The sequence below is a fragment of the Capricornis sumatraensis genome, chromosome 1 (assembly GCF_032405125.1).
Source record: "Capricornis sumatraensis isolate serow.1 chromosome 1, serow.2, whole genome shotgun sequence".
NCBI lineage: Eukaryota > Metazoa > Chordata > Mammalia > Artiodactyla > Bovidae > Capricornis > Capricornis sumatraensis.
Window position 1 is genome coordinate 248,178,856 of NC_091069.1, and position 23,184 is coordinate 248,202,039.

At 50.8% G+C, this 23,184-nt stretch overlaps 1 protein-coding gene across 1 annotated transcript; it reads right to left on the reverse strand.

Annotated features, from left to right (window-relative positions):
* Positions 1 to 860: 860 nt before the first annotated feature.
* Positions 861 to 17,225, reverse strand: ZBTB21 (zinc finger and BTB domain containing 21). Its single transcript, XM_068985343.1, has 2 exons — positions 17,145 to 17,225; positions 861 to 4,016 (listed from the first exon to the last, which is right to left on the reverse strand). Exon 2 carries the CDS (start codon positions 4,002 to 4,004, stop codon positions 861 to 863), a length of 3,144 nt encoding a protein of 1,047 aa, XP_068841444.1. The 5' UTR covers positions 4,005 to 4,016; positions 17,145 to 17,225.
* Positions 17,226 to 23,184: the final 5,959 nt, after the last annotated feature.

The following is a 23,184-nucleotide window of genomic DNA, read 5'->3' on the forward strand; positions in this document are numbered from 1 at the left end:
CTGGCCCCAATATACGCAGTTTCAATCTGTGATGGCACAAACCAGGGGAAGCAAACCTGCACAGCCCCTCAATGCTGGTCTGAATTCAGGGCCCTGGTGGGTGCTCTGACCACCACGCCCACCACCACCAAAGCTTTAGAAGCAAAGGTGGAGGGCTTCCAGAAATCTCCATGCTTTCCTTTCCTGAGTCTTCCATCACTAATTATATGAAATGACCCAAGAGCAAGTTTTTTGTTATTTTATATAAACCTAAGTATTACTATTGCTGATTTAAATTTCTCACGCTTTTCATACAAAAAAGGTTCTAAATAACCACAAAATACCAAATATTTATTTTTTATCAAGTGTCAGGATATCTTATTAAAAGTTGAGGTTTATCTTTTTTTAATTTTATTGCTGAAGTACTCTAGGATCTTAATACTGCAAACTACTCCACTTTGTTCTGATATGTTTGGACTTGAGAACGTGGCTAAGATGTACAAACTTAGGTTTCTTCATAGAATCTAAAGAAGAAATACTTTCATAGTGTTTCAATAACTGAAAATCAGTAAGAAAAAACCAAACCACCTCAAGTAGATTATACTGATACCATGGGATGAGGAACCATGCAAACAACCAAGAACGAACTTCCACAGTAATAAAGGCATTACTGTAAGGTCCAGAAGCACAGGCTTTGGGGAGTTTTCCTAGGTTGAGTAAGGACATTTCTCATTAATATCAGTTTACCTCAAACTTATATTCAAGCATAATTTGCAACCTTTATTATTCTTTTTTAAAAAATAAGTTGTTTCTTATGACACAGTTCACGATTCGGGCTGAAGTCTGGAGACCAGCGCTTGTCTCCAGGGCTGAGAAGTGTTTCAGTTGTGCGTCTGCTCGTGGCTCCAGAGGCTGAAGGCCGTCTTGAATGTTCTGTGGCAGAGCTTACACATGAACTGTCTTTTAAAAGTGATGGCGGAGAGGGGGGGCGCGTGGTAGAACAGCGTGTCTGACTCTCGGGGCGCGAACAGCTTGTCGGCGGTGGGAGTGGGGGTTTCGGGCAGGCCTGTGGGGCTGTCGGGCTCCAGGGGCTGGATCTTGGGCAGCGGTGGGGGCAGCGGGGGCGGCGACGGGGAGCCGGCGGGGCCCGGGCCAGCCTCGGGTTCCCGGTGCGCAGGGTCCTCAGAGGCCTGGGCCATGTGGGACTGGAAGTGGCTCCAGAGCCGGAAGTTGGTGCGGAAAGCCTTGTTGCAGACGTGGCAGATGAAGGGCTTCACGGAGCACAGCAGCTCCTGGTGCCGCTCCAGCTGCTTTGGTGCCGGGAAGGTCTTGCCGCACTTCTCGCAGGGCCACAGGTCCTTGGGGGCCGCGCCGGCCTCGGGCGCCTCCTCCTCGGCCTCCTCCGGCGGCTCCTCTTTGACCTGGATCTTCAGCGGCTTGGAGAGGCTGAGGTCCTCGGGGAGGCAGGTGGAATCTTCGGAGTCAAAGTTCACAGGCTCAGGGCCGCGGCTGCCCCCCGAGGGGTCATCTTTGGCGGCAGTGGCCGCAGGGTCGGCTCGCCCAGGCTCGGGCAGGACAGGGGGCCGGGCAGGGCCGGTGGCCTCGCCGTTGAGGTCAGGCCGGGGTGGGGAGGTGCCGGCGGCCGGGGCCATGCTGTTCTGATTGTGCACTTCCACCTGGTGCCGCCAGATGCTGAAGGCCGACTTGAAGGTGCGCATGCACTCCAGGCACGTGAGCTTGCGGAACTCGCACTTGCCCTCGTGCTCGCGCTTGAGCTCGGGCGAGAAGAACCTGAGGCTGCAGTAGGGGCACACGGTAGCAGTGCGGCACAGGCGCTCGTGGTTGCCTTGCTCTAGGAGAGAAGAGAGCTTGGCGTTACAGAGGCGGCACAGATAGAGCTCCGGGCCGCCCGCTGCGCCCCCGGGGGCCACGCGCTCCCTGGCCCGTGTGGCCCTGGCAGCCCCAAGGGCCTTCTCCCCCGGGTGCATCTTCACATGCTGCTTGAGCTGGGAGAGGAAGCGGTAGGCCTTCCCGCAGGCCGTGCACACATATGCGCCCTTGGCCCGGGAGCGCAGGCCCCGCTTGAGGACCTGCGCTGGGGAGCCGCCAGGGCCCTGGAAGCCCGGCCGGCCGCGCCGCAGCTTCAGGATCAGCGCCTTCTTGATCTCCCGCTCTCGCACAATATCAATGAGCTTCCTCTGGAACTTCTCGTCCAGAACAGCGTGGGAGCTGGCGGCCGGAGCCGGATTTTTCACCACACCGTGCTGCGTCTGGCAGTGCGTCCACACTTTGAAGTTGGTGTGAAAGCGCTTGTGGCAGATGTCACAGGCGTACGGCTTCTCGGGGTTGTGGTACATGTTCACGTGCCGGTGCAGGCCCGCCGTGGATCTAAAGATTTTAAGGCAATGTTTGCATTTAAACTTTTTGTTTGGTCTCGTGCCCTCCAACTCACCGAATTCGTCTTTGTTCAAGTCAGAGCCTGGGAAGTCGGCCTGGAGGGCAGATGGGCTCAAGCCCTCCTCGCGGGGGTCTCCCGAACCCGGGGAGCCTGGGCTCTCAGCTTTGGGCTGCTTGGCCGGCAGCCTCCTGTCGGTCTGGAACCGCCTCTTAGCCGGGAGTCTGCTGGGGTCTTTCCGGTCATCTTCTGTCTGTAGGGCCAGGTCTCTCGTGGCGGCCGCGGCATCCCCCACAGTGACGCGAATGATGTCGCATGGCTCTGGGGGGCTGCGCGGCTCGGCCTTGACCCGCACCTCCGGCCCCGGGGGCGCCCCCGGCCGCTCAGCCGGCTGAGAGGCGCTGAAGGACCTGAGGCGGTGAGGCTGAGGGGCAGGGGCCCGGGCATCGGGGGCCGCCGTTTCGCCCCCGTCCTTGGAGGGCGGCCTCTGAGAAGAGAAGGCGCAGAGCACGCTGCCCGCCACATCGCCCGAGCCCGCACCTGGGGTAGGCTGCAGCTCAGCGGTGGGCGTGTACACGGGGACTTGGCTGTCCATGGACAGCGACCGGCGCAGGAGGCTCTTGACAAGCGGGCCGCTGCGGTCCACACCCTGGGCCCCCGGCGCCGGTGCCCCGGCTGGGATGACCAGCCCTAGCCTAGAGTAATACAGCAGGTTCCGGTCCTCACCCGGCCCACTGCCCTGGCCCGCCTCCTTCAGCAGGAAGGGCGTCTCGGGCGAGCCCCGCAGGGACAGGACGGGCGGCCGCGGGCTCCGCAGCGCCAGCTCCACGGCCACACCTTTGGGGAGCAGGGCGCTGGCGCCTGGCCTTTCGTCCACAGCCGCCCGGTCCAGCGGGGGCTTCGAAGGCGCTGCCGCGGCCCGCTTGGCCAGGCCGCTCCGGCTTGGCTCCTCCGAAGGCCCGGCGAGCTCGGGCGGCCTCGCCAGAACCGCGGGGCCATCTTTCGGCCAGCTTTTTTCAGCTGGCGCCACGTGGTGCGGGGGCTCCGTGGGTTTGGGGCCGGGGGGCTTACTGGCGTTTGCCTTGACCGCGATGCTGGGGGAGGGCCGGGGAGGGTGGCTCAGCTCAGAGGTGTTCTGACTCCCGGCTTTCCCAGGGGCTTCGTTTCTGCTCTGACAAACGATGACACTTCTCTTTTGAGAACTGTTCTCCTCGTCCTCAGTGATAGTCTTCTTTCTGTTGGGACACGTGGGAAAGGGGGCCTGGGGTGTCTTGGAGGCAATGTTGGTCAGGAAGGAGATGCCCAGGCTGTAGCCCAGCTCCTGCACGGCAGCCAGGCTGCTCTTCTCCACGAACAGAGACGAAGAATAGATGTAGTTGAGCACATTGTCGAAAGCATCTGGCTCACAGAAGTCCAGCTGGAATACAGTCTGTGCCTCGTTCTCCTTGTTGGTGAACAAGCTCTGGAAGTACTCACTGCTGGCAGCCAGGACGTTCTTATGAGCTCGGAACTTCTGGTCACCGACGATCAGGAGTGCGTCACACAGCTGCCCCTTGAGCCGCTCCTCATTGAGGGCGCTGAGGAGAGAGATGGCGTGTGCTGGGTTGATGTAGTGCAGCAGCCCCTCCATGCTCGGCCTTATCTGAAAGACAGATAAAGTCACTGTGAACAAGGCCGGGCGACGCTCCCCCAGGGGAGGGCTCCTCAAGGGCAGGGAACAGCAGCTGTCTTCTCACCGGTGTCAATATTTAGCAGACTGTGGTCTGACAAAAACTTTCTGGATGAACAATCTTATTTAAATAACACAGAAAATACAAAGAAACAAGTATCACAGCTTAAATAGGTCACCGATCATTAAAACTGACAAACTTGAGGAACTAAGTCTCTGTAACAACCCATTTCATACCATCGAAAAGGCACCTAGAACTTGGCAGGTATGTAGAGAAGCAATACTTGAAAACAAGGTTTATTATTTAGGGCCCTTATGCATTTGATGCTTAATTCTATTCCTTATTAGATCAGAGAGTAAGTATGTAGTACCAAACCCTATAAAGTCCACAATTCTTGAAGGAAACAGTTTTATTACTCGAGATGAATAAACACAATGTGAATTAACAATAGGCTATAGAGATTGCAAAAAACAGATAAGAATTTAGAAAGACAGAAATCATTTAACTAATTACTACTGCATCAAAGTGTTTTTAAAAAGTTAGAAATATTATACAGAAAAGTTTCTTTAGTTTCTTATGCTGAACACCATTTAATCCGAATACTAATTCTTACCAAATTACACTTTCAACAATAACACAGTGGAAACTTTAGCCTGGAACTAAACTGAATTATACTGATTCTAAACCTAAGGGGTCTGACTTGAGATTTCACCAAGACTCTTCAAGCCTGTAGGTGAGATCTCAAGGCCTAGTGGCTGGGTGCTGGCTCTGCCCTCGTGGTCAACTAGTCTCTGGAATCATCAGGTCCCTCACATGGGACGGTAACAGCCGTGCCCTCCTTTAGGGCTGCTCAGAAAATTAGATGAGCCTGTACCTCAACCTGCAAACGTACCATTAATTTTCACAAATTGCAGGGTTACTAGACATTTAATTCAGAATAAAAGCGTCTAGATTAACTCCTGATGAAGATGAAGCCATTTCACACAGAGACGATGCTTGACTCTCCAAATCTTTCTCTCAGGCAGCTGCTGCTATAACATCTCATCTCTTTGGGCTGGTTTTACAATGCCATCTCTTCTTTAAAATACTTAAGACATGTATTTTTAATATAAAATGGATTCAGAGTAACTAAGATTGTTCAGAGAGTCTTACCATTCTCTAGAGGGCAAACTATCGATACGCAGACATGGCACCCAGCACACCGGCAGGTTCTCCTCCAGCCTCAAAGGGTCAGCTTTTGCTGGCCACCCAGCCTCTGGTCAACAGTTGGTCAACAGCCTCTTGGTATCCCTCTAGAGACACCAAGGGAACATTTCATGCAAAGACGGGCTCAATAAAGAACAGAAATGGTGGGGACCTAACAGAAGGTGAAGATATTAAGAAGAGATGGCAAAAATACACAGAAGAACTACATAAAAAAGATCTTCATGACCCAGATAACTACGATGGTGTGATCACTCACCTAGAGCCAGACATCCTGGAATGCAAAGTCAAGTGGGCCTTAGGAAGAATCATTATGAACAAAGCTAGTGGAGGTGATGGAATTCCAGTTGAGCTATTTCAGATCTGAAAGATAATGCTGTTAAAGTGCTGCACTCAATATGCCAGTAAATTTGGAAAACTCAGCCGTGGCTACAGGACTGGAAAAAATTAGTTTTTATTCCAATCCCAAAGAAAGGCAATGCCAAAGAATGCTCAAACTACCACATAATTGCACTCATCTCACACGGCTAGCAAAGTAATGCTCAAAATTCTCCAAGCCAGGCTTCAACAGTACGTGAACAGAGGACTTCCAGATGTTCAAGCTGGATTTAGAAAAGGCAGAGGAACCAGAGATCAAATAGCCAACATCCATTGGATCATTGAAAAAGCAAGGGAGTTCCAAAAAAAAATCTACTTCTGCTTTATTGACTACACCAAAGCCTTTGACTGTGAGGATCACAACAAACTGTGGAAAATTCTGAAAGAGATGGGAATACCAGACCACCATACCTGCCTTTGAGAAATCTGTATGCAGGTCCAGAAGCAACAGTTAGAACTGGACATGGAACAACAGACTGGTTCCCAATAGGAAAAGGAGTGCATCAAGGCTGTATATTGTCACCCTGCTTATTTAACTTATATGCATAGTACATCATGAGAAATGCTAGGCTGGATGAAGCACAAGCTGGAATTAAGATTGCGGGCAGAAATATCCATAACCCACCCACTCCAGTGTTCTTGCCTGGAGAATCCCAGGGACAGCGGAGCCTGATGGGCTGCCATCTATGGGGTTGCACAGAGTCGGACACGACTGAAGTGACTTAGCAGCAGCAGCAGCAGATATGCAGATGACACCACCCTTATGGCAGAAAGCAAAGAAGAACCAAAGAGCCTCCTGATGAAAGCAAAAGAGGAGAGTGACAAAGTTGGTTTAAAGCTCAACATTCAAAAAACTAAGATCATAACATCTGGTCCCATCACTTCATGGCAAACAGATGGGGAAACAATGGAAACAGTGACAAACTTTATTTTCTTGGGCTCCAAAATCACTGCAGGTGGTAACTGCAGCCATGAAATTAAAAGACACTTGCTCCTTGGAAGAAAAGCTATGACAAACCTAGACAATGTATTAAAAAACAGAGACATTACTTTGCCCACAAAGGTTCATCTAGTCAAAGCTATGGTTTTTCCAGTAGTCATGTATGGTTGTGAGAGTTGAAATATAAAGAAAGCTGAGGGCCGCAGAACTGATGCTTTTGAACTGTGGTGTTGGAGAAGACTCTTAAGAGTCCCTTGGACTGCAAGGAAACCAAACCAGTCAAACCTAAAGGAAATCAGTCCTGAATATTCACTGGAAGGACTGATACTGAAGCTGAAGCTCCAATACTCTGACCACCTGATGTGAAGAACTGACTCATTGGAAAAGACCCTGATGCTGGGAAAGATTGAAGGCAGGAGGAGGGGACGACAGAGGATGAGACTGTTGGATGGCATCACTGAGTTGATGGACATGAGTTTGAGCAAGATCCCGGAGTTGGTGATGGACATGGAAGCCTGGTGTGCTGTTGTGCATGGGGGTCCCAAAGAGTCGGACACAACTAAGTGACCAAATTGACAGGCTCTGTGGTTTTCGGCAGAAGCCACAGAGGCTGCCACCTGGAGTGACCAGTGTCTGGCGGCCCCAGGTCTCCCTCCCTGCTATGGTGCTGACTTAACTTGACTGTCAGAGGCAAGGCTCTGCTTCCAGGGACGAAGCTCGGAGCCTGTAGCTTGTACACAGATAACTCCCTCGGTCAACCTGTGCTGAGCTGCCGTTCAGTCTTGCCTGGCATCGTTTCATCTTGATGGTGAGCACCCAAGAGAGACACTTTCCCTTCTTTTTTTCTGATAGCCATTTAAATTTCTTCCTTAATCCTACTACACTGTACTCACACATCTAATTATCTGCAAAGAAACCCACCATCATTTACAGAGGTCAGCAGAGAAAAAAAAATAAGCTTATAAATGCCACACTCATAACTCAGCTGCATTCTGAGCACTATTTTTAGTGCAAATAATTTTTGAGACAGCTAGTTCAGATGTTGCCCCAGGGACCGAGAGGCTCAGGAGATGCAAAATCAAAAGTCTGGAAAAGTACTTTCCAAAAGGGTTGCTTAAAACCAATTTAAAATTGATGCAGTCGTCCCTCAGTATCCACAGAGGACTGGTTCCAGGCCCTATGGACACCAAAATCCACAGGCGCTCAAGTTCCTATAAAATGGTGCAGTATTTGCATATAACCTAAGCACATAACACTTTAAATCATCCCTAGATACTTACATCAGTGATACGTAACATGATGTAAATGATACTTAGATAGTTGCTAGTGAGCAGCAAACACAAGTTTTGCACTTTGGAACTACCTGGATATTTTTCTTTTTGAATATTTTCCATCTGCAGTTGATTGAGTCCATGGATGTGAACCCCATCAATATGGAGGACTTACTGTACAATACATTCCTTCCTGTGGCTCAGAGTTAATACAGTTTAAATGTCAGTGCTCTAGATCCCCTAGAGGAGGGCATGGCAACTTACTCCAGTGTTCCTGCCTGGAGAATCCCCAGGGACAGCAGAGCCTGGTGGGCTACAGTCCATGGGGTTGCAAAGAGTTGGTCATGACTGAGCAACTAAGCACAGCACAGCTCTAGGCTAATGCTCTAGAGCTCTCTGAGCCTCAGTTTTCCCACCTAAAACAACGATAGTATTAATAATGTTACTGTGAGAATTAAAGGAGAAAACCATAATTGCTACCATTTATTCAGCACTTATAACACACTACAGATGGCACCAGGAACTTCACATATCATCCACTTATTCACTCCCTCAACAAAACAGCATTGAGGAGGCCTGGAAGACACATAGGTGGGCCATGAGATCAGCAAGGGCCGAGCACACAGTCAGAGGGAAGACAAGGTGACAGTCGGGCTGCGGCAGAGCTGAGGGAGCTGTGGACGAGGATGCTGAAGGAGTACGGGGAGGCATCGTGCAGGGCTGGCTGGACCACTGGGAGGACTGCACTCTTTACTAGGGCAGCTGCTGGAAGATTCTGAGCAGAGGAATGACAACCACCTGAATTTTGTTTCAAAAAGATTCCACTGGTTATGCTGCAAAGAATGGAGCACAGGAGAGGCTGCAAGCTGGGAAGCCAGCTGAGAGTCCACTGCAGGGACACATGCCAGACCGGATGGTGCCTGGACTGGGGTGGCAGGAGTGGATGTAAAGATAACCATTAAAATTTCTGCAGGACTGACTGCAGAGGATGGGAAGGGGAGGAGGTAAAGATGTCTCCAAGGTTTCTGCCAGAACTGGAAGGATGTCCTTACCTGAGAGAAAGTTTGACCGAAAAATGGGTGCAGAATTTTTTTTGGAATTCATTTAGATATTCTAAACATGCACAGGAACCTGGTCGTTTAATGGACCCTTTGGGGACACCCTTTCCTGCTCCACTTTCCCTACAACCTTTCCTGTGCTTTCCGGGATCGCTTCCCAGATAAACACCTACATCTGAATCCATGTCTCAGGGTCTGCTTCTGGGGGAACCCAAATGAAGAAATCAAGGGACTATGTGAAGATGAAACCAAGTGAGATGTTCTGCGTCCCTGGACGGAAGCAGTGCTGACCCACACACCATCTGCTCCCTACTCCTACATTTTCTCACTTTTAATTGTTCAGAAAAGTTTCCTTCTTTTTCTCCTTTCCAATTATCATGACCTGTATTTCTGTTCTAAGTAACTGCTTCTAATCCCTAAACCACAGGCTTCTATACTCCTTGGATGAAATAAGGAATTAGGGAAAAGTATCACTGCAGATGGTGACTGCAGCCATGACATTAAAAGACGCTTACTCCTTGGAAGAAAAGTTACGGCCAACCTAGACAGCATATTGAAAAGCAGAGACATTACTTTGCCAACAAAGGTCCGTCTAGTCAAGGCTATGGTTTTTCCAGTAGTCATGTATGGATGTGAGGCTGAGCGCCGAAGAATTGATGCTTTTGAACTGTGGTGTTGGAGAAGACTCTTGAGAGTCCCTTGGACTGCAAGGAGATCCAACCAGTCCATTCTGAAGATCAGCCCTGGGATTTCTTTGGAAGGAATGATGCTGAAGCTGAAACTTCAGTACTTTGGCCACCTCATGCGAAGAGTTGACTCATTGGAAGAGACTCTGATGCTGGGAGGGATTGGGGGCAGGAGGAGAAGGGGACAAGAGAGGATGAGATGGCTGGATGGCATCACTGACTCGATGGATGTGAGTCTGAGTGAACTCTGGGAGTTGGTGATGGACAGGGAGGCCTGGCGTGCTGCGATTCATGTGGTCGCAAAGAGTCAGACACGACTGAGCGACTGAACTGAACTGAAACATACTACTGTGAACATCTTTTGTGTTTACATTATTAAACTTATTATTTACACCAACCTGAGGAGGTTGTACTATTTGATCACCATTTTACAGCTGAGAAAACCAAGACACATGAGGTTAGGTATCTTGCTCCAGTCTGCACAGACAGTGAGGAGCAGAGCAGAACTCTCACCAGATGACCTGGCTCCAGAGGCCATGCAAGATCTCCACCCACATACCACCCTACCTCTAGTTCCCTCTCTTAGTTCTCACATAAACATCTGAAATAGGCACTGCCATCATCCCTGTCTCACCAAGCAGGGAACCCAGACACCAAGAGTCGGGGGCAGTGTGCCGAAGGTCACCCACTCAGCTGACAGTGGGCTGGGAGCCTGGCCCCAGAGCCTGCACTTAGTCATCACGCTGCACGCTCCTCATGGCTGGGTGCCTGTCTAGTGTGTGCTAGAACTGGCCAGACGGGGAGGCTGTCAGTCTGGCAAGCATAGTCCTGCCTGCCTCTCAGCCTTGCGTGGGAACAGGACAAGTCGATCCCTCACACACTCCAGTGTGTAAGCGCAGGCAGCAGGGTGCAGAGGTACACATGGGAGCAGAGGTGAGGCACTGGGTCCAGGTGAGAGGAAGGTCGGGGGGGCATTCCACAGTAGAAGTTTCCTGGAGAAGCTGACGTCAGAAAACGTAGGAGGCAGGAAGAATGGGTGGAGGACATATCAAGGACAGGAGCAGTGTGTCCAATATACAGAGACAAGACCAAGTGCCTGGGGGAGCAAAAGACACATGTAGGGGAGTGCAGGTGATGAGGCTGCGGAGCGGGTGGAGGCATGAGGCCCTGGGCGCATCAATAAGGCCCCTCCAGGGTCACTGGAGGACAGTGACCCCTCCCATCCTCTTCAGGCAACAGACCAAGGGTTCTGGGTGCTGGGGTGAGAGGGGCACGCAGGCACAGCAGCACAGACTCCTCACCGTCTTGCAGAAGCCCTTGCTGTCACCTTTCCATTCAATCACCAAAGCTTAACAATGGAGCCCCTTCCTGGTCTAGAGGCAAACAGTGATCATTGTGGAATAGTGCTTTCATGGCATGGTAGGTATACTCATTGAGCCTAGAATTTTATTAAAAATATAAAATGCTACACTAAGAATGCAGGCAACAACAGGGATCATGACCACTGAGTGTCATGAGATAATCAAGATGAGGGTGACAATCACACCCTTGGTGGCTGGTGGATATGCAGGCTGAACTCTCAAAACCACCTGCCTTTTCAGCTCTTTGGCCTCAGATAAGGCTAGTTTTGGTGCCAGAGGTACTTCCTCCTTCGTAACTCTGCTGACTTATCAAGCCCTAATCTCTCAGTATGTTTTAACTGTGGACACACAGGGCATCCTGGGTCTGATGACTCTGATGTAGACATGCGCTGTAACTCAGCCCCTCCCTCCACTGCTCATCTCTGGAGTCCCCAGTGCAGGAGCGCCAGCCACTGCTGCAGTCACGGTGGAAACCTTGGCACTGTTACAAGAAAAGTGGGTGAAACAGGGAAGAAAAGGTCCCTCCCCTATGGAAAAAGCTGGGGGGAAATCCCCCAGGAAAACCAGATTCTAACGCAGGGCTGGCTTGCTTACCACTTGGATCCTTGAACAGAAATCTTACCAAACTCTGCCTGAATTGTTTCTATTTCATGTTGTTTCCTGGTATTTCAAAATGAGGGAATCTTTACAGTTAACACTCCATGGCAGTCACTACAGCTCCATGGGAAAGACTTTCAAAGTCATCTACTTGTCTCAAATCCTGGCTTTGCCACCTATTAGGTATCTAACCTTGTAAAGATCACTTGACCTGAGTACAAGTTTCCTTAACTTGTTCAATGAGACTAGCAGCTGCCCACCCTATGGGATCCTTATGAAGGTCAACAAACGCAGTATGTCTGCGAGTTTCCGGTGCATACAGTGTTTCCTGTTTGCAAGCTGGCACTTGACTTCATCCTTCTCTTCCTTTCCTGAAAGTTTCCACAGTAGGAAAGACACATAAGGATACAAAAAGTGCTATGAGAAGAATGATTTCAGCAAGCAGTCGACTTGGCCCAGGGGTGGGAGGGTCCATGAGTGAATGCTGGGGATGTGAGTAAAGATGGGGACTCCGTGCTCACTGGATGGTTATGTTACCACAGACTCCACTCTTCACTGTATTGTAGACATTTTCCAGAAACATGCATCTAACAAGTGCCAGGGCTTCAAAACCCCAGAAGCCCCTGGGCTGAAGTTCCAATTCCCTAGAAAAGCTTCAATGCCCTTCACAACTGGATTCCAGAAAACTACTTCATACCATCACCTCAAAGTCCTCAGGGACCGTGTGCTAAGACAGAGAATCCATATCTTAATATAAGTTGATTCAATGCAAATAATTCCCTCTTTATACCAACTGCAGGAAGCTAAGATTTTTAAGGAGATGGAGGAAGGGTAGGCACTTTTGGACTATAGAACATTCTGGGGCTATAAACAAAAGAAAGCAAAGCAGAGCTAACACTCAGATAAAAGGAAACTAGGAGTAGATAAGGGCCGGGAGATGAGGAGGGGCCACATAACCTTACACCAACCAGCTTCCGAGTTCTGGAGACTAACACCAGACTGGCATCAGAGCTAAAGGTACACTGCAAATCAAATTTACTCCTAGACTAGCCCATAAAACCCTTGCTACCAGTTCTGTAGGGAAATATCTCTTTACATCCAAAACATTACTGTGAAACTGAACTCCGGCACACGATGCTTCGGGATGTTGGAGATTGCTTATATAGTCCTACAAAGCAAACAGAAAAACAAAGCACCTACATTTGACTCTGGAATATAAACACACACACTGTTCACCCCACAGCCTTACCTCTGGGTTCAGCCTTGACTCTCCTTGATTTCACTGTGAGATGGTGACAGGAAGTGGCTCTGAGGTGAGGTCTAATCATGGCTCACTTGGAGATAACGCAGACATCCAGACACCATTGACAGCTCCTCGGATTTCAAAGCGGGCCTGGCTGATCTGACCCTTGGAGAGCAATGATGTCACTGCCTTGGGTCCCATTTCCCACATGCTCAGTCCCCCTAGAGAGGGTCTGATCTGGTCTAAAGGTGTGCGCTTGGCCACGACCAGGAGGAGGCACCTTGGCGACTAAAGCAGCCTCCTGCTTGGTGCTGGCCGCTGGGCAGCCAGTCCTCCTTGCACTGGAGCACGCCGTCCTGAGTGGTCTGTCAGGCCTTGCTCAGGGCTGGCTAAGCCTGGTAGGAAACTCTCTTTTGGAAAGTGGGCTCAGAACAAAGGCAGAACTGAGTGGAGCCGGTGCATCTCAGTCACAGCCTGAAAATGCAGCCTGCGGCGCCCACGATCCAGACTCCTGCAGTTACCCTGGTTTCATCCTTCCTGGCCCCATTCTTCGTTTTTTCCTTCACTATCAAGAGCAACCCTCCACTTTTAAAGTCAATTTCTTTTTCTATTTAAGCTGGTCTGTCAGTTTCTGCTCTTGCTACAAAAGGACCCTAACATATTTTCAAGTGGTATTAGGTTCTTCCCATCATGCTCTCCAAATCCACCTTTTATTAATACTGCTGCCAGACTGGCTTCTTAAAACACAGCTCTGATCATTCTCTGGATGTGCACATTAAGTATTACTATCATTAATTCAGCTTATTTACTCAGCTCCTATTATGTGCAAGGCGTAATTAGACATTAGGAATACAGAGGTGCATAAGACAGATAAGGCCCCCATTTTCTTGTGGGGTAAATCAGACAGTGAACAAGGAAACAAGGTAACTCTGACTTTGTTAAGAGCTACAAGGAAATAAACAGGGTGCTAGGACTTGGGGGAGTAACCAGGGTTCGCAGAAGATGGTCGGTAAATGCCTTGATGTTGTGGTTTACCTGACCCCTAAGACCTCGGTAAAAAGTAAAACGATGAAAACAATGGCTCTCCATAGGTTAAAACGCAAAATTTTAAAAACATGGACTTCAGGATTCTATCAATCTGGTTTCAAACTACTTTTAAAATTCTCTTTGCTTTAGTTATTGCCTTGTGATAACTTCCTGCTTCAGATACTTTGTCTCTAAGACATGACCTGCAGGTCTCACCTCTTCTATTATCCAATTTACAGTGTCCCAGCCCTCCTCTGACCCCTCCCCTGACACTGCTCAGCTGAAGCTCACTCACTCTTCCAAGCTCAGCTCAAGGCCCATTTCTTCCATTAAGCCTTCAGTCACGGGCTGGACTGTCCCACAAGGTCTAACCCCAGCACCTCAGAATGTAAGTGGATATGGGGACAGGGTCCCTTAAGAGATCAGAAGTTACAACAAATCCTTAAGGGTGGGCCCTAAGGTCCCCCCAAATGGGGTGGTGTTTCTGTAAGAGGTGGGGATAAGGACACAGACACAGAGACTTTGTAAATACAGAGAAGACGACCATCCACAAGCTGAGCAGAGAGGCCTCAGGAGAAATCGACCCTGCCAAAGCCTTCGTCTTGAATGGCTCCAGAATGGGGTTCAAGGCCCCTGATCTGTGGTGCTCTGTTATGGCCACCCTAGATCACTACTCTATTACACACCTTCCTGGACCACTGCTGTCTGCATTGAGCAAACACCTTTCAACTCCACTATTATCCCACAGTGTTTCTTCAGTGCCGCGTACTGTTAGCTGTCTGTTCCCCAGCAGAACTGGAAGCTATTTAAGGGCTAAGACTCTATTTAATGTCTTTTGACACTCTTCACAATGCCCAACACGATATCTTACACAGCAATAAATATTTGTTGATTTTTCTGGACTCTGACACTCCAATTAGATGCAGGAGTGGAAACTGTGCCTTTTATTTGTTTTCCTAAAGCAGAGCTAGTCCCATCAGTGCCCTTTAGAATACTGTATCGATTTTCCTATTGCTCCCTAGATAAAACCCAACCAAACTCTCCAGACTGGCACACCAGAGTCTTCATATTCTGATCACAGTTCACCTCCCCACCCCTCCTGGACAGCATGCAGATGAGCATTTACCCTACCCACCGTCTTTCTTACCTTTCCTTCACTGGTAGAACTTCTACAGACCCAAATGTCATTGCCTCTGCAAAGCTCCACAGACGGCTCCTGGCCAGGAGGAGCTCAGCCACCTAAGCCACCACAGCACCTCATTTCTTCAGTAACATAGCTATTTTAAGTTACCTGCCTCCACATCTAACCCTAACCCTCTCATGAGAGTCCATGAAAGGAAGAACACTTGTTTTTAGCTGTGTATTCCTAATGCTTCATGCAGGTCCATCAGGTGCCTCCTGGACAAAGGGCCAAACCATCAGGAAGGCTCGAGATCTGGGCTGGGCTGGGAGAGTTGCAGGTGGCAGCTATCTTTGCTTTTGGTATGAGTGGTTGTGGCCTTAAATCCCACTGGCCAATGACTCCCAACTCTGTACTCCTGCTTAGACTTCTCAGGACTCTTCCATTACAGGATATGCCCCTTGTCCAGTACCCTGACTCTGACCTCCACATCTGCTGGTCTTCACATATTCCATTAAGTTTGGTATGCTGCCAACCAGCAAGTCTCTCAAACTAGAAACCTCTTCTCTTTCCTTTCTGACAGGCCAGTGACCCAGCCTGTCAAGCCCTGCTCATAAACAGCTCTAGAGTCTGCTCTCCTCAACCCCACTGACATTGGGGCCAACTGAAATGGTCCCTCAGTCATCTCCTGCTAACCCAGACACTCTCTCAATAACTTGGCCCCTCTTCTGTTAAACACCTAGTATGCCCTGCCGTAAACTAGCTTAAGTTCCTCTAAGGTGGGGGTCATAGCTTTTCCAACTTCTATTTCCACAGAATGAAGCACATTAAACGCCGGATAGTGTTAACAGGAAGAATGAATGAAACCTCAAGTTATTTTTAAGTAAACCAGGGCCCCAAATTTCTACTTTTATTTAGTGATTATCAATGTAATGGCTATTACTCATTAAAGTAGATGAAGGATTTAACTCCAAGCATCGGAGGGTAAAAGGTCTCGAAAATAACCGTCAAGGAGAAATCTAAAATGGATTAACCCACTTTCTTCCAAACAAGGAACCAGTACACAACGCAGGCTCCGTCTGGATGACTCAGGGTCAGCGTTATGAACACTCATGGGTTCTGCTGAACATGCTGGTGCCCTCAGATGCTAGTCGTGAGCCGCTCCTGACCTTCGGCACCAAGACCCCTAGGCTGCTAGACCATGCAGCGTCTGGTTAACGCTTCCCCCACCTCCCACTGCCAGGCCATCCCGCCGGGGAACCTGTCTCTAAAATCACCCCGCCCGCTAACGTGCTGCTCGAGGGGCTTCTTCCAGCAGCAAAACTGCTGCGGACTGAGTGCGCACCAACCGGGGTGAAGGGCCAGGACCGCGGAGCGTTCCTGCGGTCAAGGGAATGCTCTTCTGTAGTGGGTCAGTGAACTTGCTGCAAGTGAGGGGTCTGGGCGATGAGAGAAAATATGTCGGGGACTCCGGCAGAGGAGGTCTCTGGGGCGGGGTCTCCAGCGCGACAGTCGGGACTCAACTCCCCCTTCCCCACCCCAACCCCGCAGGTTGCGGACCAGAGTTTTCTCAATTGGGGGCGGGGGGGATCCACATTCCAGCAGGGACGCTCGCGACCAGCGGTGGAAAGTCGGGGAACCAGGTCCTCCCGGAGGGGTCGGTCGGGGGAAGCGGCGGGGAGAGCAGTCTACTTGGGTCAATGGTTGAATATGCCGCTGGCCGCCAGGCGGGGCTCGAGGGGGTGGTGGGGCGGGGGTGCGGGCCGCGGCAGGTGCGGGTTCTCCCGCATCCCAGCTTCCGCGTACGCTCGCGCACCCTGGCGAACACAGGCCGGCTTCCACGCCTGCCCGGCATGGAGCACGCGCCCTCGGCCGGAAGGTACCCCAACCGCCCGACGGAGGGGAGCCCGGCCCGGCGGGGGAAGCCCAGTGAGGGATGGAGCGTGCGCAGTGGCGAGGGCGAGGCCAAGTGCGGGCAAAGAGCATGCGCAGTGTGAAGGCACAATCGGCTACGTGGGAGCCTGGGGCATGCTCGGTGAGAGCCGGGCCCGGCGCACGCGCAGAAGCGCTCAGAACCCGCAACCCGCCGGCGGAGAGAAAAAGGAGGAGAGAGATCACCTCAGAGTTACGTCAGGAAAGGCCGCGTTTTGCGGGGAGGCTATGGCCTCCCACGGGCCCCGCAGTTCCCCTGGGGCGAGGGGCGTGACAGTTACTCACCGGTTTTCAGCCCCGAGGCAGACGTCAGGCCCCTTTCCGCTCACACTCGGCTCGCGCGCGCCGCAGCCGCCGCTGCCGCTGTGATTCCATCCATCTTGAATTTGACGTCATCCCACACCAGGGATGAGGTCATCGCAGGCAGCGCTCGTCACGTGCGCGGCGCTATGATTGGCCACCGGGCCGCGGTGGGGTGGGGCGAGGGAGGTGCGCAGCGCCGGGGGCTGGGCGAGGGCGGGCCTGACGGCAGCCGGGTCACCGCCACCGCTGCTGCCGCTGCCGCGTCGTCCCGCGCGCGCCTTCCGCTCGAGGTTCTTCCTCCTCCCGCGCCGCCCGCGCCGCCCGCGCCCGCGTCCTCTCCCGGCCCTAGGCGGGGTGCGCGTGCCCCACGGGCGGCCCTGAGGGGAGGCGGCAGCGAAGGCTAGAGGGGCGCGCATCGCGAGGGCGCACAAGAGGCAGCCCCTGTGGGCTTGGCGCCGCGGGGTCACGCGTCGGTGGGCTTGCCGGCTGGTGCCCCGGGCCCGGCGCGGTGCGCCCGCGCCTCCGCTCGCCCCCTCGAAGGATGCTTCTCCGACGGCGGCGGCGCGGTACCCCAGGTACCTCCAGGTCCAGGTACCTCCAGGTCCAGGTGCCTCCGGTGGCACAGATGCCCGTGGAGGCACGCGGGCTGCGACCTGCCGAGAAGAACCGACCTGGGCGGTCCGGTCTTGGGTACCACTCAGGGCTGACTTGAGGTGGACCGGCCCCCAGGTTCCTTCCACTTGAACAGGTGGGGGTGGCTGCTCTGTGTTTCAGCCTCCCGCGGCATCCGCTTGTCAGCTGCGCGTTCCCAAACGCCTTCACTTTTATAGTCATTGATTCAAAGATCACTGGGCAGCTAACTTTTTTCCCCCTCTCTTGCTCGTCAATTAGAAAACTCACTTCGCTCACTCAGAACCGGAAAATTAGTGTGACAGAAATGCCAAACTGTAAACACTAAAGAAAGGTTCTGTTGGGCAAGATAAACATACATCTAGATGTGTTCCCCAAAGCCAGAACAGATCAGATTGGAAGGGTGAGGAGACTGCGTTTTGTTTGAGTAGGACATGCCGGATTTTAGTTCCCCTACCAGGGGTCCAGTCTATTCCCCCTGTGGTGGAAAGTCAGAGTCCTAACCTCTGGACCCTCAGGGAGTTCAGGAGACTGCCTTTTAAAGCGATAATTTTTAGGACTGATGTCTTAATTTCTGGATTTTAAACCCATGTTGTTTAACACTTTTCAAAAGTCTTATTTTTCAGATAAAATGTTTTTTAAAGTTGAATTTATGCACATGACCTAAGATAAAATAATTTATGAAATGTTTGAAGAATATGTGTAAGAAATAATCTTGCCTTAGGTTGGCTAAAATGAAAAACGTGTCCCACATGAACAGCTCTATTGTGAATTGTTTTCATTCCTCTCGTTTTAAGAAGACTCAGTCTCAAAGGAAGAATCTTGCACCTCAAAGTCTTTGCTGCAACTATTTAAAAACTTTATAAAAGTTTTTTTTGTATTTTGAGCTGAATCATGGTTGAGCAAAAAATGGCTTTGAACGTAAAAGAACAGTGATTGTAAGTCTTTCAAAGGGCCTTGAGTTTTACGGTTCTGTGTGGTTAGGCTGGGTGAGCGTGCTTTACAGGTAAGAAAACCTATACCATCATGTGTAGCTAGAGCTAGAAGCTCAGTTGTCTGGTTTTTAGTGTACGACACCAGATGCCAGAAGCAGTTCTCTGCCTGCATCCCTTCTAGTTGCTTCAGCAGGAGCCATGTTGGTGTCTCCTGTTTAAGAACATTTCAAGGAAAGGGGTCTGAGTGATAGGACTGGTGCTGTGGGTGAGAATCTGCCTGCCAGTGCAGGGGACCTGGGTTTGATCCCTGGTCCTGGAAGATTGCACATGCCCCTGAGCAGTTAAGCCAGTGCACCACAACTCCTGAGCCTGCGTGCTGCAGCTACGGAACACTGTGCCTAAAGCTTGTGCTCTGCTACAAGAGATGCCATCGCAGTGAGAAGTGTGTGCACCACAATGAAGAGTACCCCCCACTTGCTGCCGCTAGAGAAGGCCCCAGCAAAGGGACAAAGACCCACCTCAGCCAAAAATACAACATCAATAAATGAAAATAACAATGACCAATAAAAATCGGGCTTCTCTGATGGCTCAGACAATAAAGAATCTGCCTGCAATGCAGGAGACCTGGGTTCCCTCCCTGGGTTGGAAAGATCTCCTGGAGGAGGAAATGGCAACCCACTCCAGCATTCTGGCCTGAAGAATTCCATGAACAGAGGAGCCTGGCAGGCTGCAGTCCATGGGGTTGCGAAGAGTCGTACACAACTGAGTGACTTTCAGACAGACCCCAATAAAAACGGGGGCACTGACTGCTAAATCCAGCAGAATCTTTCAGTCTCTTCAGCTGGCCCTGTTGGTTTGTGGCTCTACCAATTTCATCTTGAAACCTACTTGTTTTGGCGATGCCTCCTTGTTCCCCTGGATTTTCTTTTTCTTTTTTGGGCCGTGCCACACGACTTGCAGGATCTTAGCTCCCCAACCAAGGATTGAACCTGGCCCCTCAGCAGTGGAAGTGCGACATCCTAACTACTGGAGGACCAGGGAATCCCCTGCTCTGGACTTTCTGCCTACTTGTTTCAGTGGTGCCTCCTCCCCCTGAATTTCCTACCCGTTAATCTGACCTCTGGCCCTCGGCCTTCCCTGTCAGCTCCTCTGCCCAGACCCTGCTCACACTTTGGGTCTCCTGATGTTCTGACCTTGGCCCTCTTGTTCCATTCACCCCATGCAGTCCTGTCCATCCCTGGGACGTGAGCCCAGCTGGTTGAGCCAGAGGCTCTCCCTCATTGCCAGTGTTCGGCCCATCACCAAGTCCACGCCAACCACCTCCTGACTGTTACTCTGATAATGTAACCACGGCCAGTCCAGGAACTTTCTAACTGTCCCCCAGCTGCCAAGAGGTATTCTTTCAACCCATAGTCATTCTGCAGTCCACATGATCTTTTTTAAAAGCCAGAAGTATCACACCGCCCCCTTGCTCAAGTTACTGATGGCTGTCCACTGCTTTAAGGATAACTTTCAAATTTCATAGTGTGGCTGACCAGCCTAGTGACAGCCCACTTCTAATTAATCCCATGTCCCTGGCACCCACATGGACGCACACTTTCTCTGAACAAGTCACGCTCTGTCTCTTGCCTCTGAGTGTCCTTATGTGTGTGTGTTTCTTTCCCTGAGAAGTTCCTCCCCCAGCCCTGTGCACATTCAGTCTCCCCTTGGTAATTTTATCTTCCTGGTTCACATTCCCCCTTCCTCCCCTGTCATCACTCAGCCTCATTCTGGGTTTGGTGCTCTTGCCTCGTGCTCCCATGGTTGCTAGAGAAGCTTGTTCTGCACTCAGGCACATGCTGTTGGATTTGCCTGCCAGTAACCTCTCCCCCGAAGTAGGCTTCCTGTCCCCCCTCTGCCTGCCTAGTGCCCAGCAGGGTGCTGATGCTGCACCCTTTGGCCACCTGATGGGAAGAGCTGAATTATTGGAAGAGACCATAATGCTGAGAAAGACTGAAGGCAAAAGGAGAAGGGTGGCAGAGGATGAGATGGTTAGATAGCCTTACCAACTCAATGGACATAAGTCTGAGCAAACTCTGGGAGATAGTGAAGGACAGGGAAGCCTGGTGTGCTGCAGTCCATGGGGTCACGAAGAATTGGACATAATGGATCAACTGAACAACAGCAACTACCAGGTCGTAGTTGCAGCATGTAGAATCTTTACCTGTGGCACTCGAACTCTTAATTGTAGCATGTGAGATCTAGTGCCCTGACCTGGGATTGAACCGAGCCCCGCTGCATTGGGAGCACAGTCTTAGGCACTGGGCCACCAGGAAAGTCCCTAACATCTTTTTATTGCATGTTATCCATACACAGATGCCTCCCAGTGGGATTTCTAGCTCCATATAATTATATATTTATTTAGACAGTTCAGTTCAGTTCAATCACTCAGTCGTGTCTGACTCTTTGCGACCACATGGACTGCAGCACTCCAGGCTTTCCTATCCATCACCAACTCCCGTAGTTTGCTCAAACTCATGTCCATTGAGTTGGTGATGCCATCCAACCATTTCATTCTCCAACACCACAGTTCAAAAGCATTAATTATTTGGACACAATTCAAAAGCATCAATATTTAGACACAGTTAACATCATTTATCTGGCCAACTTCTTGTTAGCTATCACCATTCAGATAACCTACAGCTCTGCGCTCAGCCGGCTCATAGTTTAGCTTCTAGGTGCTTTCTCTCTTCCCTTAAACCTGTTGCTCCACCCCTAACCCTGTCCTACCCAGTGGGGCTGCCCTGTAATCCTGGCCAGAAACCTGATGGTAATTTTACTCTCCTGTCTCAGTGTCTGCATTCAGCCATCACCCAGGCCTATCAGCCTACCTCTGAACACCCGATCTGTCCTCAGCTGCCCTCCTGCTGTTGCTCCCTGCCTCCAGGGCCTCCGGCCAGTCATTGTAGCCACTCAACCAAGTTCCTGCTCTGGGTTTGCACCGTCCTTTCCCAGTCCAGTTCGTTTTCAGTCCAATATGAGTGCAGATCTGATGTCTGCACCCTCAGTGCTGACAAGGCCTGCAAAGTAGAGTGGAGGTGTCCCTACTGCACGCAGCCTCCAGCATGTGCAGCTGGGACAGACACCTCCCAGATCCCCTTTTCTTTTTCAGTCTGTTGGCAGACCCCGTTTCTCCTCCAGTCATCACTTCAGGCCTCCTGTTGCTGTGCTGCACTTGCTCTGCTGGGGCACCTGTCCATCCGTTGCTGGCTGCTCATGGGCCAGCCACTCCACTAGCCTGTGGGCTCTTGGTGCAGACACTGCGCCCATTAACCTGTGTGCCCCCAGCTACCGGCCTGTGGCTGGCATCCTGGGCCATCTGCCTTTGATGACCAGTTTTCCCTCAGAAACTGTCACTGTGATGTCCGAGTCTGAGTCAGTAATTTTATAAGTTGACTTGTTTGCATTTCTTGTACTAAACACCTCTTTCATTAATTGAGGTTTAAAAATATAAGCCTCTCCATACTTTGAAATGGGAAGTTGTTTTTTTTTTTTTAGTTTTTATTTATTTATTTTGTGCTGGGTCTTTGTTGCTGCACACAGGCTTTCTCTAGTTGAGGTGAGCAGGTGCTTGGGCTTCTCGTTCGGGTGGCTTCCTTTGTTGTGGAGCACAAGCTCTAGGGTGCGAGGACTCAACAGTTTCGGTGCAAGGGCTTAGTTGCTCTGAGGCACGCGGGATCTTCCTGGGCCAGGGGTTAACCCACGTCCGCTGCGTTGGCAGATGAGCTCTTAACCACTGGACCACCAGGAAAGTCCTGGAAGTGGGAAGGTTTAACCCGCTGTGATTTTCCATTTCATTTTGAACTTGCATCTAAACGTGCAAATTTTCCCAACCCGTAGGTTGAGGGGTTGTCCCTTTAAACACTAACGTTAGGGTGGAGGGTGGTGGTTTTATTTTCTGTGGCTTTTTTTTTTTTTTAAAAACAAATTACCACAGTCTGAGTGACTTAAAACAACAGAGATGTATTCTTTCACGGTTCCAGAGGTCAGAAATCTGAAATGAGTGTCACTGGGCTGAAATGAGGGTGCTGGCAGGATCATTCTCCCCATCGAGGATGTGGGGAGGATGCTGGGGTGCCTATGAGCTGCTGTCTGCTGGCATTCCTTGGCTTTTGGCCTCTCTTATCAGGACCCTCGGGATGGCATTTAGACATCACCTGAGTAATTGAGGATGATCATCTCAGCAGGAGGAGAAGGGGATGACAGAGGACGAGACGGTTAGATGGCATCACGGACTCAATGGACATGAATTTGAGCAAGCTCTGCGAGATGGTGGAGGACAGGGAAGCCTGGCATGTGCAGTCAATGGGGTTGCAAAGAGTCAGACATGACTGAGCAACTGAACAATAGCAACAGTCTCTCCATCTCAAGACCTTGAACTTAATCACATCATATATGCGAAAGACCTCTTTTCCATA